At 63.0% G+C, this 17637-nt stretch overlaps 1 protein-coding gene and 1 non-coding gene across 4 annotated transcripts; one reads left to right on the top strand and one right to left on the bottom strand.

The window, feature by feature from the left end:
• The first annotated feature begins 1228 nt into the window (after positions 1-1228).
• RNF122 (ring finger protein 122) lies at positions 1229-12962 on the top strand. 3 transcript variants are annotated; one of them, XM_006145130.3, is made up of 6 exons: positions 1229-1596; positions 5478-5634; positions 10557-10602; positions 10854-10895; positions 11691-11770; positions 11974-12962. In XM_006145130.3, exons 1-6 carry the CDS (start codon positions 1572-1574, stop codon positions 12086-12088), a joined length of 465 nt encoding a protein of 154 aa, XP_006145192.1. In that variant the 5' UTR covers positions 1229-1571; the 3' UTR covers positions 12089-12962. The 3 variants fall into 3 exon arrangements, with proteins under 3 accessions (XP_006145192.1, XP_006145191.1, XP_027626363.1); XM_006145129.3 differs by having other exon boundaries at positions 11688-11770; XM_027770562.1 differs by lacking the exon at positions 1229-1596 and adding an exon at positions 3968-4105 and having other exon boundaries at positions 11688-11770.
• A 4101-nt stretch (positions 12963-17063) lies between these two features.
• LOC114007244 (small nucleolar RNA U13) lies at positions 17064-17162 on the bottom strand. The gene has a single exon (XR_003548860.1). It is a non-coding gene; the product is annotated as a small nucleolar RNA U13 (small nucleolar RNA).
• Positions 17163-17637: the final 475 nt, after the last annotated feature.

Genomic DNA, 17637 nt, shown 5'->3' with positions numbered 1-17637 from the left:
GGCCCCTGCCCAGCCTCGGGGGTCTGGGCAGAATCCTCTGCTACCTTAACAGTGAGACTTCAAATGACAAAGTGTGCCTACATATAGCCGGGTAACAGTACCCGGATGTCACCCAGGGTCCATCATCTGTAATTAACTAAATACGTCGAATGCCTTGCCGGAAGATGGAGCCCTCGTTCCCTCGCTTGTGTTTTTTCTTTTCTTTTTTTTTTTGGAGAAGTTTTTGCTATAGGGCATGTGCCCTATAGCATAGGGAGATAGAGGGACAGAAAGAGAGAAATCACCCCCCAGGGAGGATGGCCACGCTGCAATCCCTTCTCCTCCACTCTCCTCTCAGGATCTTGGGGGCACACACGCACATGAGCCTTGCGTGAGTTTAAGCCACAGGGTCCGGGACTCGAACCATGGTCAACTACGAGATCAGCGACAGCCATTACGCCAGCTGCTGGTCCCTCGCTTGTTTGTCGTTGGTCGCCGCAGGCAGTGCACGTCCCAGGAGAGTGGACACCTGGTCTCCGACGACGTTAATGGCACCAGCATCGAGTGGGCTCGCGGCGCGTTCTCTCTGAAAAGGGAAAGGTGGAGAGAGCGACAAAAACGGAAGCGGCGGGGTAAGGCAGGCGTCTTCCCGTCTGCGGTTTACCCAGCCCCGCGCGGGCACAGCCCTCCCGAAGGGGCTGCGAGGTCGTTTCCGCCGACGCAGGGTGCAGCCCGGCCCCCCACCCCGGCCCAGGCCTTAGGGCCTGGCTGTCCAGAGCTCCGCGGGCCAGGGGGTAACTGCGCCCGACGCACATCGTTGCTAGCTGCTCTGCGCGACCCTCCGGCTGCAGCTCGCGCTTTCGCTGGGCGCGCAGGGCAGACCGGCCACCAGCAGGGCGGGGACCCGCCCCGGAGCAGAAGTGCGGCCGCGGCCCAGCCCCGGCTTCCCCGGGAGCCGCACACCGAGCCGCACTCGCTCTGCAGGGAAGCGAGGTGGCCCTGACGGGTCTCAACCCGGGTGGGTCCCCCACGACCGGCGCGCATCTCCAGGGACAGGAGTTTCCCCGAGGTCTGGGAACCGGACCGCTCGGTGCGCACCGTGCGAAGACACGCCCCCCGCCCCGGGAGAGGCGGGCCTACCGAGAATCCGGAGCGGACGAGGGCTCCCATTGGCCGGGGCCGAAGACGGGCAGAGGGCGGAGTCCCGGGGTACCAAGAAGGCGGGGCGTGCGCCGCCGGGTGTCAGCCTCGGAATCCCCGCGCGCACCCGGGTTCCGGCTCTGCCCTCCGCCGGCCCGGAGCCTCCGCCGCCCGCACTCCCCGCCACCCGCCGTGTCCCGCAAGTCCCCAGCCCGGGCGCGACGTGCGTCCTCCGAGGCGCTTTGGTGCGGTGACTTTCCGCTTGTTTCCGCCAGTTCCCTCTTTGTCGCTCTGAAAACCGCAGTCCCTCCTCCCCCGAGGGAGTTGGACTTCTCGAAGGCAGCCCCGCGCTCCGCACCGGCTGCTGCGCGGACCCCGCGGCGCGTCCCACGCCTGCGTCGCCCGTCTGCGTTCGTGTTCCTTCGCGGGAGGAGGCCAGCCGAGACTCATTGATGCACCCATTCCAGTGGTGTAACGGTGAGTCCGGGCCAGGCTGCGCGGCCCCGGCTCGCTGCTCCGGGAAACAGGTTTCTCTCGCACGGGCCGGTGGGGAGGGCGCCCAGCTCGGCCCTGCGCCGCGCGCAATTTGAAACCTGCCAGGTGAGACTCCCGGGCCCGCGGAGTCCCTGCCTGCGCGGCCGGCCGGGGGCGTGGGAGTCGAGGGCTTCCCGGCCTCGGTGTGCCGGCTCGGCCCTGCCACCCCTTCCCCTGCCCTTGTGCGCTCAAACTCTGCCCTTTGTCGTGGCTGTGGGAGCAGAAACCCGCGCCGGGGCTGGCACCTCTGGAGCGAGCGCCTTTCCCGGCCTGCAACTTCGCAGGCTGTTTGGAATGTGCCGGTCGCAGGTGGGGGCCGCGCGCGCGGGGCTCCCTGGCTCTTTGTCGGCTTCCCCCCGGCCGCCAGGGGCCTTTGTCCTGGGCAAGGCGCGGGACTCAAGACTGTCGCCTGGGACTTGAGAGAGCCGTGTAGGTGCTTGCGCGCCCGGCCCTCCCCGAGCCGGGGCACCCCGCGCGTGTCGCCGAGCCCCTCCCCGGGCCCCAGCGCTGCCGCGAGCTCCTCCGCCGCACCGGAGCCTCTTTGCGGTGTAGGCGATGAGGCGAGGCTCGGGGCTGCCTCTCACCGAGCTCCCAAAGGAGGGCCCCCGAGTGGGTCACTTCAGACCTGGAGGCCACCCCCAGGCCCCCAGTGGGCGAGTCCTGACCGCGCTGCCTGACGGTGGAGTTGGGGTACAGGGTGGGGGGCAGCTGGCCTATCCCTGGGCGGGGCGGGCCGGCTAGTTAGGAGGAAAATCCGCTCGGGAGTGGGGCCGCCCGCCAGGTCTTGGATTAATTATTTCAAGACGCTTTGTTTTAAGGCAGGGTTCGGGCAGCCCGCGTGAGCGCCCCCATCCCCCTTCTTCCTCCTCTTGCTGGTCGGATCTAGTTTCCTGCAAATGAGCCGGCCGTGCTGGGCTGTTGTGGGAGGGGGAGGCTGGGGTGAGGAGGGCCGGTCCGGCGTCTGGCAGAGGCTCCCGGGCTGGGACGGAGAAGCTGCAGGCGCCGAGCCGGTCTGTCTTGGCCAGCCCCTCTCTGACGTCATCCTGCTCCCAGCCTGCCAGCCGAGAAGGGACCTCGGATGTCGGGGCGCTGGAAGGGTGGGGAGACACTGGAAGGAGACTTGGGGAGGACTGGGGTGCTGGCAGTACTGCGGGCCTTTGCTGTGCAGCCCCCTCCCGGTGTTAAGGAAACTTTCTACTTTATCTTTTCTTAAGTGAGAGACAACCCTCCCTCCCCCCCAGTTTCACACCGGAGAGGAAGCCACCCCTCCCCCACAACTGGGAAGACACCCAGCCGAGCCCCTTTCTGGGGCTGGGGCTCTGCCCTCCGGAGTTTGAGGAGGAACTCCACAGCAGCTTCTGGCCTGGACGCTGTTTCCTGCTCCTCTTTAACAGTGATAAAGAAAGTGGACCATCTCATGACTGGGACTGAGGGCCCACCTCTTGCAAAAAGTCCCAACTCCGGGACTCAGTCCTGGAGGCCCAGCTGGGATAAGATGGTCGGGATCAACTGATCAGGGAGCCAGAGCGCCCACAGGCAGCAGACACGCCTGCAGCCCGGATGGCCCTGTCAGGGCTCCAGAGATCCCAGGGCAGACCAGATGGCTCTGCAGAGCCAAGAGACCCCAGGGCCCAGCTTGGAAGAGGTGGGCGCTCAGATGTGGCAGGCAGGTGGGGTCAGACGCTCTCATGGACGTGGGGGCTAGAAGCCTCACTGGCATGGAGGGAGGCCTGAGCCCCTTCCCTGTGTAGATGGAAGGCTGTCCCTCTGGCCAGGCCACTGCGGTGTCTCCATGGAAGACTGGCTCCTTTGGCCCACCCAGAAGTAGGGCCTTCCTGTCGGGCACAGCAGGCTGCTAGCTAATTGTTTCTTGTCAGGCCTTGTGGTCACTCCCGCTTCCCGGCAGCGTCCAGATCAGGGTGTCGAGGTCCTCAGCAGCACCTGTCGGCTGGCCGGCACCCCACTGGCGGAGGGCGGTTTTCCAAGACCCCAGTCACCTCGCTTTAAGTGGGCGCTGCTGTCTGGGGGCCAGGCTTATTTATTTACTGAGGTCTTACTGAGACGTGGCCTCTCCACCAGTGTCCACCATTGTTCTTACCTCGCAACCAAGGCTTAGTGTGCGTGTGCGTGTGCGTGTGCGTGTGCGCCCTGCGGGTCCTGCCGGCCCTGCATCGGAGCCACGGGCAATGTCAGGCAGGCCCTGAGTGGGGAGAGCCTGGACGGGCCAGGTGTGCACCCTGCAGCATTCAGGAAGACTGGGCGTGGCGACTAAAGAAAGCGGGCGGGCGGGAAAGCCCCGGGCACAGAAAGGCGTGGAGGCAGGGAGGGCAGGGCAGGAAGGGAGCACACAGGGGCGCAGGACTCAAAGCGGGCTTAGGAAGACGGAGCCAGACGGGACTTGGGGAGGACGTGTCAGAGAAGTAACCGGAAACAGCGACGCTGGCTGGAGACGGTAGGTGACGTGGGTTTGGAAGTGGGGTGTGCCGCTAGGCTCCTTCACAACCTGCAGGAGTTTGAATGAAGGGTCCACTCGATGGTGCCCAGTTCGATCTCTGGGTGGACAGGAATGAGACGAGCAACAGCCATGCGGACTCTGTCCGTCCGAGCCAGCCTTCCGCTGTCAGCAGTCACAGCGTTCACGGAGCACTGATGTGGTCCGAGGGGCCAGAGGGTGCCTGGAGCCCAGGTACGGAGAGGCCCTTGGAAGCAGGCCTCAGCTGTTGGGAGAACCTGAGGGTGGTGGTTGTGCGTACCTGTGGGTGAGGCACCGTCCAGCTGCAACATCCCAGATGTGCCGGTGGTGGCATGAGAACATGCGAGGTGCAGGACAAGTTCTAGCCCGCTCATCAGCCACTCGGCCACCCTCGCCACCTGCCTTTGCTGGCTCCTCCCCTTCCAACTCAGCTCGGCACCATGTTCTGGGTGTCTGGGAGCGTGGGGAAGTCTTCCCTGTGCCCACCTGTCGCAGACCCTCCTCACCCCGACCCGGGCAGGGGCGGGGCTGTGGCTTGGACAGTCAGGGCCGTCTTGGGTGCATGAGAAGGGAAGCAGGAGCGTGTCGTGGCTGCCCGGGAAGCCCGGAGGCCCTGGGAGAATGCAGACTCGGCCTGGGTATCTGCCTTCCCACAAGCTCGCAGGATTTGTGCCACCACTGCCGGGCTGCGCGTCATGGCTTTGATAGAAAGGGGGCCCGTGACCAGGAAGGGACGCCGCAGCTCGCCCCACTGCCCTGCGCTTTCTGGGACGCTGGCTTGGTCTTGGAGTGCAGTTGCTATTCTAGGCCCTGCACAGCTGTCTTCTGGAGCAGGTGGTTTAATAATGAGAAATGACCTTAGCCGTTTACAAAGCGCACTTCTCACACTGTCATTTCTGTTCATGTCGGTAGGACAAAGTGGAGCTCAGAGAGGCGACTTCATGAAGGTCACCCGCTGGCCGGCTGGGTCTCCTCCCCTGCGTGCTGCATCTCACACCTGTGCTCTGTGGCCTCACCTGGCGGGACAAGCTTTTCATTTTTCTGCCCACTGCCTGAATCTCGGTCTCTCAGGGGCAGACTGCTCTGGGCACCTGTCGTGTCCCACTCACCGCGGACGGGACGTGCCCTGCGTCGGGGCTGGGGTACACACGCAGGCCCCCGCGTCGGGGCTGGGGTACACACACAGGCCTCCGTGTCAGGGCTGGGATACACATGCAAGCCTCCGCGTCAGAGGTGGAGGGCCCAGAGCCTGCTGCGTCTCTTGCCACTGAGGACTCCGAGTGTCTCACCCCGGTGCGCGCCAACCCCCACGGCGTGCGCCGACCCTGACGGCCTATGTGCCCTCCTGCAGGGTGTTTCTGCGGCCTGGGCCTGGTCGGCACCAACAAGTCCTGCTCCATGCCGCCCATCAGCTTCCAGGACCTCCCCCTCAACATCTACATGGTTGTCTTCGGCACGGGCGTCTTCGTCTTCATGCTCAGCCTCCTCTTCTGCTGCTATTTCATCAGGTGAGTGGGGCTCCAGGGACAGGGGCAGCCAGGTGAGGGGCCCACAGCATCCGGACCTCCCCAGAACCACTGTGGGGTGGGCCTCGCTGTTCCTCTGGGCCCCTGAGCCTGGTGGTGCCACGTATGTCAGCCTGTCATGGTGTCCCGGAGCATGTAAGGTCACCCCAGGACGGGCCACATCCACCGCTGGCCAGCTACCCCAGGTGGCCTAGAATCACCACCCACCGTATGGCACGGTGGTGGCCCTGCCTGCTGCCAGGTGGCCAGGAACAGCGGGCGTGACCAGCACACCCAGGCTTGCTCCGTGCTCGTGGTCACCCTGCTGGCCACCTCCGGAGGCCAGCTGAGGCAGCCCAGGTCTGGACAGCCTCTTGTTTGTGCCTCGAGAGCACGTGCTTCTGAGGGTAAAGGGAGCTGGACAGGCACTTGCTCGTGGTGGTTAGCCACGCCGGGAGGAGCTGAGCTCGGGGAGGCAGCCTGGCCCAGGAGCCGTCTGCCTCTTGGAAAGGGACCTGGAGCTGGGGCTGCTTTCTCCAGGAGAAGCGGGCTGTGGGCGGCATATGGAGGTAGTCTGTGGGACTGGGTGTGTTTGCGGACCGTCCTGCCCAGAGAACGGCGCAGCCTGCCCAATAGAAGTGCCAGCGTCGAGCGCCACCATGACAGCACCCCCTCCAGTCCACGGGCACCTGAAAGATGCCCTGGACGGGGTCTGAGAAGGTCAGACTGAGGCCCAGGCCCCCGTGGAGCCGCTGGGTGCAGAGCCTCCAGGAGCCGGGGACGGGCAGACCGGGTACCAGGCACCGCCCTGCCATGCCCCTCCTGGCTCACGCCGGCTTCTTCCTCAGACTATTCTTTTCTTTCCTGTAAGTGTTTTTATTTCTCTGTTCCATGAGAGAGCAAGTGTGTGCGGGCCAGGCCCCCTACAGGTCTCAGCGTGGCCCCCAGGTGAGGGCGTGTGCCCGGAGGGTGTGGGGAGGGCTCCAGACGGGGGCTGAGGACCTGCCGTGGGTCAGCCTGCCACCATTCAGTCCCACCGCAGACCTCCCAGCCACCCTCTGGGGCCCGCCGTCCTCCGGAGCCAGCGGAAGAAGGGGCGGCTTCTCCCTCTGGTCCAGTTGAGCCTGAAATCGGCGTCCTCATGGGGGTGAGGGTCGTCTCTGGTCTCTGTCCTCCCTCCTCACCCTCCCTGCTCTTCCTCAGATGCCTCCTGACCCCTGACCCCCCCACCCTTCCCCGTTTATGAAGCAGGTCACAATTCCCAGGATGCGGGTGAGGACGGGCCACGTGTGGGAGGGTTATGTTTGATGGGGGGTCTGTGAAAACGACTCTCGGTCTCTTCTTCCCCCTGTGCACACGCTCACACAGGTGCACACTCACACCAGTGCACACAGGCACACACATTCACACAGGTGCACACTCACACAGGTACACACACTCACACAGGTACACACGCTCACACAGGTGCACACTCACAAAGGTACACACACTCACACAGGTACATACGCTCACACAGGTGCACACTCACACAGGTACACACGCTCACACAGGTACACACGCTCACACATGTACACACGCTCACACAGGTACACACGCTCACACAGGTACACACGCTCACACAGGTGCACAAACTCACACAGGTACATACGCTCACACAGGTGCACACTCACAAAGGTACACATGCTCACACAGGTACACACGCTCACATAGGTGCACACTCACACCAGTGCACACAGGCGCACACATTCACACAGGCACACATGCTCACACAGGTACACACGCTCACACAGGTACACACGCTCACACAGGTGCACACTCACACAGGTACGCTCACACAGGTACATACGCTCACACATGTATACACATTCACACAGGTGCACACACTCACACAGGTACATACGCTCACACAGGTGCACACTCACAAAGGTACACATGCTCACACAGGTACACACGCTCACATAGGTGCACACTCACACCAGTGCACACAGGCGCACACATTCACACAGGTACACACGCTCACACAGGTGCACACTCACACAGGTACGCTCACACAGGTACATACGCTCACACATGTACACACGCTCACACAGGTACACACGCTCACACAGGTACATACGCTCACACAGGTGCACACTCACACCAGTGCACACAGGCACACACATTCACACAGGTACACACGCTCACACAGGTACACACGCTCACACAGGCACACACGCTCCCACAGGTACACACGTTCACACAGGTGCACACTCACACCAGTGCACACAGGCGCACACATTCACACAGGTACACACGCTCACACAGGTGCACACGCTCACACCAGTGCACACAGGTGCACACATTCACACAGGTGCACACTCACACAGGTACACACACTCACACAGGTACATACGCTCACAGAGGTGCACACATTCACACAAGTACACACGTTCACATTGGCGCACATGTGGACACAGGCGCACACGCACACAGATGCACACATTCACACAAGTACACACGTTCACATTGGCGCACATGTGGACACAGGCGCACACGCACACAGGTGCACACATTCACACAGGCACAAGCTCACACAGGCACACACAGGGACTTACAGGCACACACAGGGTACACACACAGGCAGGCACGTGCCCAGGGACTCTCACATGTGCGTGCATGCACACACACGTGCGCACAGAGGCACTCACAAGGCGGTGGCCGGGGTGGCCGGGAGCAGGATGCGTGAGCACGGGCATGGCTGGGGCCGTGCCGGGCCCCCCTGACCCTGCCGCATTGCCATCTCGTAGCCCCTTACTGAGGGCTCACTTCCTGGGGTCGTGGCCAGCATCTCGCAAGCCCCTCGGCTCCATGGGCCTCAGCCCCTGTTGGATGAGGACTCCGTGCTCCGTGAGGGACACCCTAGGGTGCATGGCGAGGATGTGGGGGGGGCTAGCCTGGCGCTGCCCGGCCCGTCTTCCTCCTCCTGCCATCTGTCCACCCGCCTGGGCCCGCCCTGACTGGGCAGTGGAGGCTGCTGTGGTGCCGGGGCCAGCCTGCAGGGGCCAGTGGGGGACCTGTGTGGCCAAGTGCGTCCCTCTGCTGGAGGTGAGGGAGCAGAGTAGGGAGCACACGGCACGCAGCACCCACCGAGGTGCTGCCAGCCACCTGTCCCCGGCCCCCTCTGCAGGGCCAGCTGGCCAGCAGGCGCAGCTCCAGAGGCCCCGGCACGGCCGCACGGCTATATATAGACAGACAGCACAGAAGCCACTTCCTCCCCGCTGCTCGGTTTCCTCCTTTGCCGGCGGCCTGATGCTGCCCTGCCTGAGCGCTCTTCCCCTCCCCACTCCTGCCTGGACGGAGGGCCAGGGTGGCATGGATATGGGACGGTTCTCAGGACCTGGCCACATCCAGGAGAGGCCAGGACCGGGGCTTCAGATGGCCTCCTGGATGTCGGGGGCAGCCGGCTGCCGGTCCCCCCTCCCAGCTGAGGAAGCCATGCCGGATCCAGGCTGCTGGGCCGCAGTCCACCTGGGTGGTGCACAGCATTGCGGGTGGCCATTCTCGCAGCCTTGTCACCGTGGTCACCTCACGGCCCGCCCTTCCTGAGCTGCGCCCAGCACAAGTTCTGGGGCTTCTGGGCAAGACGTGCAGGTGCAGGCGGGGGGGGGGCACCCCAGGCACCAAAGACCCCCGCATGGAGGGCTCAATCATGCTGCAGGGAGGCAGCTGTGCCCCGGAGGCTGTGCAGCCCCACCGCAACCCGAGGGCTGGGTCAGGCTCCTCCACATTTCCCTGTTCACTGCGCTGAGGGACAGCGGCAGCATCTGCCCCACGCCGAGCACGTCCTTTCTGCCCAGTGGGTGACACGGCCTCTCCTTGGCCTCACCCTGGAGTGCCCCCTCTGTGCCACCTAGTTGGAAGCTGGGACAGATACGTGCGTGTGTTCAAGCACCTTTTCTGGACCCAGGACCTCTCTGCCAGGCTGAGGGTGGGGCGGTCAGGCTGGCTTAGACTTTAGCCCAACCCTGCGTGAGCAGCAGGGAGGGGTGGCTGGAGTTGTGCTGTCCGGACTGCACGCCCCGCAGGGGTCGGCACGAGTAGAGTCCTTGGGCTGCAGAACGTACCTGGCCAGGTCCCCCAACTTCCTGCCTGGCGGCCTGCCACGTCCACAGCCTTCACTGTGCCTCGGCAGCAGCTGCCCTCTTGATGTCCCCCAACCACCTCGCCCCTGCTCTGACTGGGGGACCCTTGTACAGCCAGCCCCCATACAGGCGGCCGGAAAGGCTCCTGCAGGGCCGCGAGCGAGCGCTCCCCCACGGGAAATGAAACTGCAGGACCGGTGTGCTGGGAGGTCCCAGCCGCGTGCACAGGAAGCCATTCAGGAGGTCAGGCTTGGGGGTGGGGTGGGCAGCTCCTAAGACTAGGCGGGTTCCCAGGACCGTGGCCACAGACTATGGTTTCCACGAAATTTGAGCAGATTACTTCTTTGGGCTTGTTTTCCCCGCTCGTAAGAGGGACAGCGTCCCCGCTTCAAGTTCGTGTCAGGAGGCTGCCCATGACCGTCGGTGGCACATGGCGCCCTTCCTTACTGTCGTGCTGTCACCGTCAGTAGCGGCAGGCTCCAGGGAGAGGGTGTGGAGGGGCGTGCCTGGCTCCAGAGCGCTGCCTGGGGGGAGACTCCTGGGTCCTTGCAGAGTTACTGCCCCCACTCCATCTGCACGCCTGCAACCACGTAGCTGCTCCACGGCATGAGACCCTACCTGCTGGGAGCGTACGGGAACTGGGGTGCCTGCCAGAGACCCCCAGGCATGTGCAGGACCTGGCAGGAAACAGGCTCTTAAGCCTGGGCCCCTGTCCTCACTGAGGGGGGCTGTGCAGGTGGGAAGCACCCCTTGACCTCGCCCCTCCTGCGTAGGCATCCTGACCTTCTCCCCCTCTTTCCCCAGCAAACTCCGGAACCAGGCGCAGAGTCAGCGGTATGGGTACAAGGAGGTACAGCCCAGCCATGCCCCGAGACCCTCCTCGTTGCCCGTAGGCTGTGGGTGAGGGGAAGGGGGCTGAGCCCCCAATTTGGAACCCCGGGCTCCTCAGGCTCCCTGAGGCTAGCTCCCCTGTCCCCAAGTCAGGTGTGGCCTGCAGTCAGAGCCCTCCCTGTCATCCTGTCGTGGGAGAGAGGTTGCCCTGGGTGGGCCGGGCTCCTGCCTGGGCTCCTGCCAGCCCATCCTGCCACCTCTTCTCTGCAGGTGGTCCTCAGGGGTGATGCCCGGAAGCTGCAGCTATATGGGGTAGGTGTGGGGACGTGTGTGGGTTGTGTCCTTGGGGGGGTAAGTGTCATGAGGAGGGGAATTGAAGTGGGGGTGTCCTGGAGAGGTGACTGTCTTAGGGGAGTAAGTGTTGGAGGGAGGGGGGAGTGGGGAAGGGTGAGAGTGGGGGAGTGAGAGGATTGAGTGTGTAGTGGTGAGTGGTAGGGGCGGGAGGCAGGGGTGCTGGTGGAGGGAAGAATGCCCTGGTGGGGCTGTGACCGTGGGGTGGGACCGGGACCGCTGCTGTCTAGGGTGTGAGTCTGGATGTGACCTGGCTGCTGTCCCTGTCCCCGCCCAGCCTTGTTCCCGGTTTGCAGTGGGCCACCTGGGCAGGTGCTGGGGCTAGGAAGGACTTGGACTGCCCTCCCGGCAGCACCAGCCACGGCGACCTGGTGTTGGGCACGCCTGCCGTCCACACAAGCCCGCCGTCCCCACACGCCCGCCAGACACACCACCCCTGCGGCATGTGGGCGCGGCGCGTGGGACGGCCGAGGAGCTGAGCTCACGCTTCACCCTCGGGGCTGTCGGAAGAGTCGTGGCGCGGTTTTCTTTTTTTTGTGCCAACATGCGCCACGACTTCCCCGACACCCAGTGGTTCGGTTGGTTTAAACTTGCGCCGTCCTGGGCAGGGGCTACCGCGCCGTCTGCGGTGGGGACAGACCTGCGCCCCCTAGTGGAGGCCGGCTAGAGCCTGGAGCTCCTGGTGGGGCGGCAGGGATGCGCACGTGGACGTGGGCGGGGCGCTGGGTCTCCCCTCACCCCTTCTCTCCGCAGCAGACCTGCGCCGTCTGCCTGGAGGACTTCAGGGGGAAGGCTGAGCTCGGGGTGCTCCCCTGCCAGCATGCCTTTCACCGCAAGTAAGGGGGTGTGCCCAGGGCATCGTCTAGAACCTTCCAACCCCTGCCACCTCGCCGCTGGCCTGGCCAGTGGTGCCCGGGACCCTGTCTGACACCAAACAAGCAGAGGGTCGGGTTGGGGCAGGGGTGGGACGTGCTTCCCCGAGACGGCTGGGCTCTCCCGGGGACAGTCCGCCTCCGTGCAGCGCCCGGCCTCCTCGCAGGTGCCTAGTGAAGTGGCTAGAAGTGCGCTGCGTCTGCCCCATGTGTAACAAGCCCCTCGCGGGGCCCTCGGAGGCCGCCCCGAACTTCAGCATCCTGCTGGACGAGCTGGCGTGACAGTCACAGCTTCCATCTGCAAGGCCAGCCCGATGCCACCTTTCTGCCTCCAGAGCCGTCCCCTGCTCTTCAGTGCCCACTGCGGCCCGCCAGGACCGCCACGTCCTGGTATCGACCAGACCCTGCTCCAGGGACGGGGTCTACCCGCTGCTGCCAGAGACATGGGACACCCCTGGGGGCTCCCCGGAGAGGGGCGAGTAGGCCTGACGGACACTGACCCACAGCCTTCCTGCCTCTCCCTCCGTGGAGGCTCTGTGAGAGTGGAGCGGGGACGCGGGGTTGAAGTCAGTGTTTACATGGGACTTCCTGGGACGGCCGCCGTACTGTCCCTGCCCAGCTCTCCCTCGGGCCACCTGGAGCGTCCCCAGGCCTGCAGGGAGGAGCGTGGCCCCTGCTCAAACCCCCTCTGGGGGCTTTCTCCCGAGGAGCAGAGGGGCCTCCCGCTGGACACAGGGTTTCCATCCCCTCCCATCTCGATCCCAGAGTAGCGGAGGGTCTTCTGTTCCCTGAGGGAGCGGGGAGTTATGTATTTAAAGAAAATTAAATTTAATAACAAGTTTCTTTAACCCATTTCTGCCTGCGGTGTGGCCGGGCCACTGGCCCTTCTCGCTGATCAGGGGGCCGAAGCTCTCTGCCTGCCTCCCCCTCCTTCCCCTCCTCCACGTCAGACACGTCCATCTGCAGAGTTCCCTGTTCTTAAAGACCAAAGGCGCATCAGGTCACCCCCTGGCAGCGCGGCCCTAGGCCACCGGCGCACGCGGAGACCTGGCCCAGCAGGCTTGCCCGCCTGAGCCCGGAGTGTGAGGGTCTTCATGAAGTTGATGGGAAAAACCAGGTTTCATAGCCTTTTGCACCAAAATAAACTCATACTTGAATCCCATTTTTGCATGGACTTTGAGTCCCCGCACTCTTAAAGAGAGTTGGTGTTTTCGACCACAGGATTCTGTCTGCTGAGACCCGATGCATAAGGATCTGCCCAGAGGTGATGCTCGCTCGGAGCACAGCAGGCCCGCAGAGGTCGCACGGCTCACGGGCAGTCCCCAGCCTGGCCGCCTGCTGCCCCTCGGGCCTGCGGGGACTTGGCTCGCCGACCTCGCTCTGGCAGTGTCGCAGTCGGGCGGAAAGGCCTGAGGGCTGGGCACCCGGCGTGGTCAGTGAGGAGCAGCTGGCCTGTGGTGGAGCGGGACAGGGCAGGGGCCATCCCAGGGGCCAAGCCTGCGCCTGAGCCCAGGAGGAGCCTTTGCAGTGAAGTGTGCGGGGGTCACAGGCGTGTGAGAGACGCCCCTGCACTGGGGCTGCCAGGTCCCAGGTCCTAGGGTGGCGCGATGCCTCCTGGCCCTGCAGCACGGGCCCTGCTCGTGCAGGGCAGCCTGGAGGCACAGCTGCAGCCCTGCCCAGCGAGGTCCTTTGCCCAAGGTTGCCTGGTCTGTGCCACCTCCTTTGCCCTCAGTCGGAGAGGCGACCCCACAGCACCCCCATCCCAGCTTGCTGCTGCCCCTTGGGCTGGGCTCTTCCCCGGGCACCACTCCCGGCCCCAGCAGCACAGCACTCTCCCGAGCCCTGCGCCATCAGGCAGGAAGCTGGTGACCAGCGAGGGACGTCTGTGGCCGTCGGCATCGGCGTCCTGAAGTCGTGAGAGGGAACTCCTGGTGGTAGCCTAGTACCCCAGGACACGGGTGGCATGGTACCCGGGGCAGGGAGAGGGACACGGGCTCTGTCACAGGTCGGGTGTAACCACAGGTTAGCCTGAGCCCCAGATGCACAGGCCACTGTGGGCTGTCACTGGGTCCAGCGTCTGGGGCGCCCACTGTTGCCAGGCATGGGGAGGTCGGACTGTCTTTGCCTCCGGGAGGCGGGGCGCCCTGTACCCTGGCGAGTAAGCCTGCAGGGTGGGAGCTGTGCGGGGATTTCTCTCTTTGTCTCTGCAGCAAACACACGTGCCCTGTAGCAAGACCAAATGCAAAACAGATGCTATGCAAAGTTCCATGAGGTAGAAACGCGTTTTTAATCTGGAGGGGTGGCAACGGGGCAAGCAGCTCCGAGGTGTCTCTGGTGTCCTGTTGTAGCCAGAATCCTCACAAACTCGGACATTCTAGGTAACGCTTCCCTCCCTTGCGATTGCCTTTGGCCCCAAGCTTCCTCCAGCCACACGGGACTCTGCCCTGTGTGCACCAGTGCCTTTTCCAGAAGTATTCGTGGTTCTCGGTCGCCACAGATCAGTGCACTCCACGCGGCTTTCCGTACACGGCGCTGACCGCTGGGCTGCCGGTCCTCTGGACCCCGGGGGAGCCCATCGCACCCACAGTGCCCCGTCGAGTGTGGGGAGCGTGCTCTGCACTGCCTCCACCTCTGTGGTCCCCTAAACCTGGGAACCACCACCTTCAACCTGTTCGAGTGGGAGGTGCAGAGTGACCCCAAGCGCTCCAGGACCATCGGGTGCGCCCCATCTACTATAATCCCTGTGCGTTTTACAGTGCACTTCAGTGCCAGCTTAGAGACCAGTACCTGAGCAGACGTGGGAAGGGGAATGAAGGTGCAACTTTATTTTGGTGCAAAAATGCTGAGCCCACTTAGTTTTCTCGTAATAGCAGTTTCCATGAGCTCTCGGGAGGCCCCAGGTTCGTCCGAGTTCGCTGTTCACTGGCTTCTCCTGCAGCGCCCAGGAGCAGGGCCGGCATCCACTTCACCGTGAGGAGGGGGCAGTGAGCTGGGGCCTCTGGGGGAGCAGGTCGGCGTGGGGCTGGGGCAGAACACAGGGACAAGGCCACCTTGTACGTCAGCACGGTGCCGGGGGCGAGGCCTTCCCTGACTCAATTTACCTTCCACCTTGCCAAGTGCCCTGTGTCAAGACAGGGGATGGGGGTCGTGTCGAGATGGGGCCACCCTCACCTTGCCGCGGTCACCCGTGGCATGTTCTCGTTTTGGACTCCCCACACTCTGCACTTAGCAAGCTGCAGTGATCTTGGAGCGCCCTGCAGCAGCCTTCATAAAGGGGAGCGTGCGGGTAAGGGTGCTGTGCTCCCCGAGGCCGGGTCAGTCCCCAGCTTCCCCGGCCACGGGACTAAGCCAGCCATCGGCAGGTTCACTGCGGCTTCTGAGATTAAGACTTAGCGTTCAGGGCAGAAACGAGAACGCAACATGGCTGCAGGCCACGGATGACAAGCGCCCTCGCCCTGCGCTCTGAGAGGTGAAGCTGTGGGTAGACTTGAACCCGTGCCTCGGGGAGTCGGGACTGCACGATTTAAGGACTTGACGCTTGGTGCGATCAACACACTTCTTTATATCTTCACCATGGGACACAACCAAATGGAGAGACATCGCCCCTGGGGGTGGCCACGCGGTCCCCTCTCCACCCTCCTCGCGGGATTTTGGGCACGCACACACGTGCCTGGTGAGTCTCAAGCCCCCGGTCAGCTCAAACCACAGCTGGCCACGTGGGCGTCCAGCACCTCAACCACCACACCACCTGCTGGCGTTTCCCCGCCTGTTACCGTAGGGAATTCGAAACTCTAAACTCAGCATACAGAAAAGGGCTAGAAGTGTTTAACAGCTTAGAGGAGATGCCGCAGCCCCGTGGGGCTTGTCCTTCCCAGCTTTGGGGGGAAGAGCTCCGAGTCTGGGACAGCAGGGGTGGCCTCGGCTGCCGTAGACACGGGCTCCTCTCCCCAGAATGCCAGCTAAGGGTTTTCAGCCAGCTGTCACCTGCTGAGCCGCGAACCCCCGGTGGGTGCTCTCAGCCTCAGCGTCCCCTCTGAGCATGGAGACGAGTCTCCTTGCCCCGTGCTGCGAGTCACTGTGATGAGCTGCTGGCGTTTCCGAAGGCGCAGGGAGCTAACAGCAGGCAGAGCCCGCGAGGACCCGGTGGTCACAGCCACTGCCTGCCCGGGGAGGCCGCACAGGCACTGCCGGGGACCCCTCCGCCTCCCTGGCCGTGGCTGGAGGGAGGTGTGGTCTGGATAGCGACGTGGAGAGCCAGACTTTTCAAATCCCTTCAACGAGACCACGATGGCAGCTAGCCCAGGACACGCGGTCACTGAGACGCACGTGGGGCCAGCAGCCTACAGGGGTGCGGGGCCTGCGCTGGCTGAGCGTGGCCACCTTGCCCGGCCTGTCTCCGAGTAGGTGGGCCCGCCCACGGGTGGGGCGCTCTCAGTCCATCCTCCCAGCACAGGGTCCTGCGTTTGGGCATTCCCTGGCCCACTCGTGCGGACCCCACAGCTTCCCACCACAGCCGCGGAGGAGACGCAGCATTCGAGCGTAGTGATGTGATTTGCCAAGTGCATCCAGGCAGAAGAGGACAGTGAAGACCTCTGAGGTTGTGTCCAGTAATCTTACGTTAGTGACAACACTGTCGCCGCTTCAATAACTTTACATTTTAGGGTAAAGCTAATAAGTTATTATGTTAATGTTATTAGAAAGCGGTATTTCTGGTGAAATAGGAGAGGCATATGTCTCATATTAAGGAAGTTCAAGTCCAGGGGCCAGCAGGTGGCCTGGTGGTTAAAGGCACTGGACTCCCACATGGCTAGCCATGGTTTGAGTCCTGGACCTGGCAGCTTGCTCTCTTTCTGTCTCTCTGGTCAAAATTTAAAAATAATGACAATAAATAACTTTTTTCCCCTTTTTTTGGAGAGATTTTTGCTACAGAAAGCGAGAAATCACCCTCCAAGGGGGATGGCCACATCACAATCCCTTCTCCGGGATGTGAACAGCAGTCAACCACATGGGAGGCCAGTGACAGCCATAGAGGTGGCAACGCCTGCACCGAATAGGCAGGATCATCCTAGCAATGTCCCTAGTAGCACCGCGCGTCACCCAGACAGCACACTGAGGGAGCCAAGCAATGAAAACCCCCGACCCAGGTCTACACGGTCTGCAGCTAACACTAAAACCACAAAAGCAGCCCAAAAGGCGGTGGAAGTGAGAAGTTCAAGCCACTTCCGGGTCAAGGGGAGGAGTCGGACCACATGGTTCACGTCAGACGGGTACTGTGCCGGCGTCGTAACAGGAGGGAGGCACATGTCACGCACAGGCGTGAACACCCAATCATCACGCTTATGAACCACAAAAGGATCAGAGATGTGGGGAGGGCTGAGGCACCCCAAGTGTGTGCCACTAACTTAACAGAAAGGGTGACTTCTGAAGTTCGGCTATCGTCAGTCTTAACACATATAATTTTGTCCAATTTTTTATTTTTATGACATTTTCTTAATTGTTTTTCTTTATCTGTCTTAAACAGTAGAACAGAAGGGAAATTAACACGCGGCTTATTATTTATGTAAATATATTCATCATCGCCCCGCCCAGACCTTGCTTTACGAATACAGGTCGCGAAAGGACGCGGCGTGCGGCAGTACTGGCGGAAGCTAGCCTCGTGGTTTGCGGCAGCGTTTTCTGCTGGGTCCGGAACCCACAGGGTGCTGGCTGCGCGGTGAGGCTCCGGGGCTGTGGCGCCGCGCAGGAGCCATTCTGGAACTGGGGGTTTTCTTTTCCCCTCCGCGCGCCCCGCGCACACTCGGCTCCTTCCGCCCGGAGTCCCCGCGTCGCGG

Source organism: Tupaia chinensis, unplaced genomic scaffold (assembly GCF_000334495.1).
Source record: "Tupaia chinensis unplaced genomic scaffold, TupChi_1.0 Scaffold000144_1, whole genome shotgun sequence".
NCBI lineage: Eukaryota > Metazoa > Chordata > Mammalia > Scandentia > Tupaiidae > Tupaia > Tupaia belangeri.
This window is presented reverse-complemented; position numbering and strand designations above follow the sequence as displayed.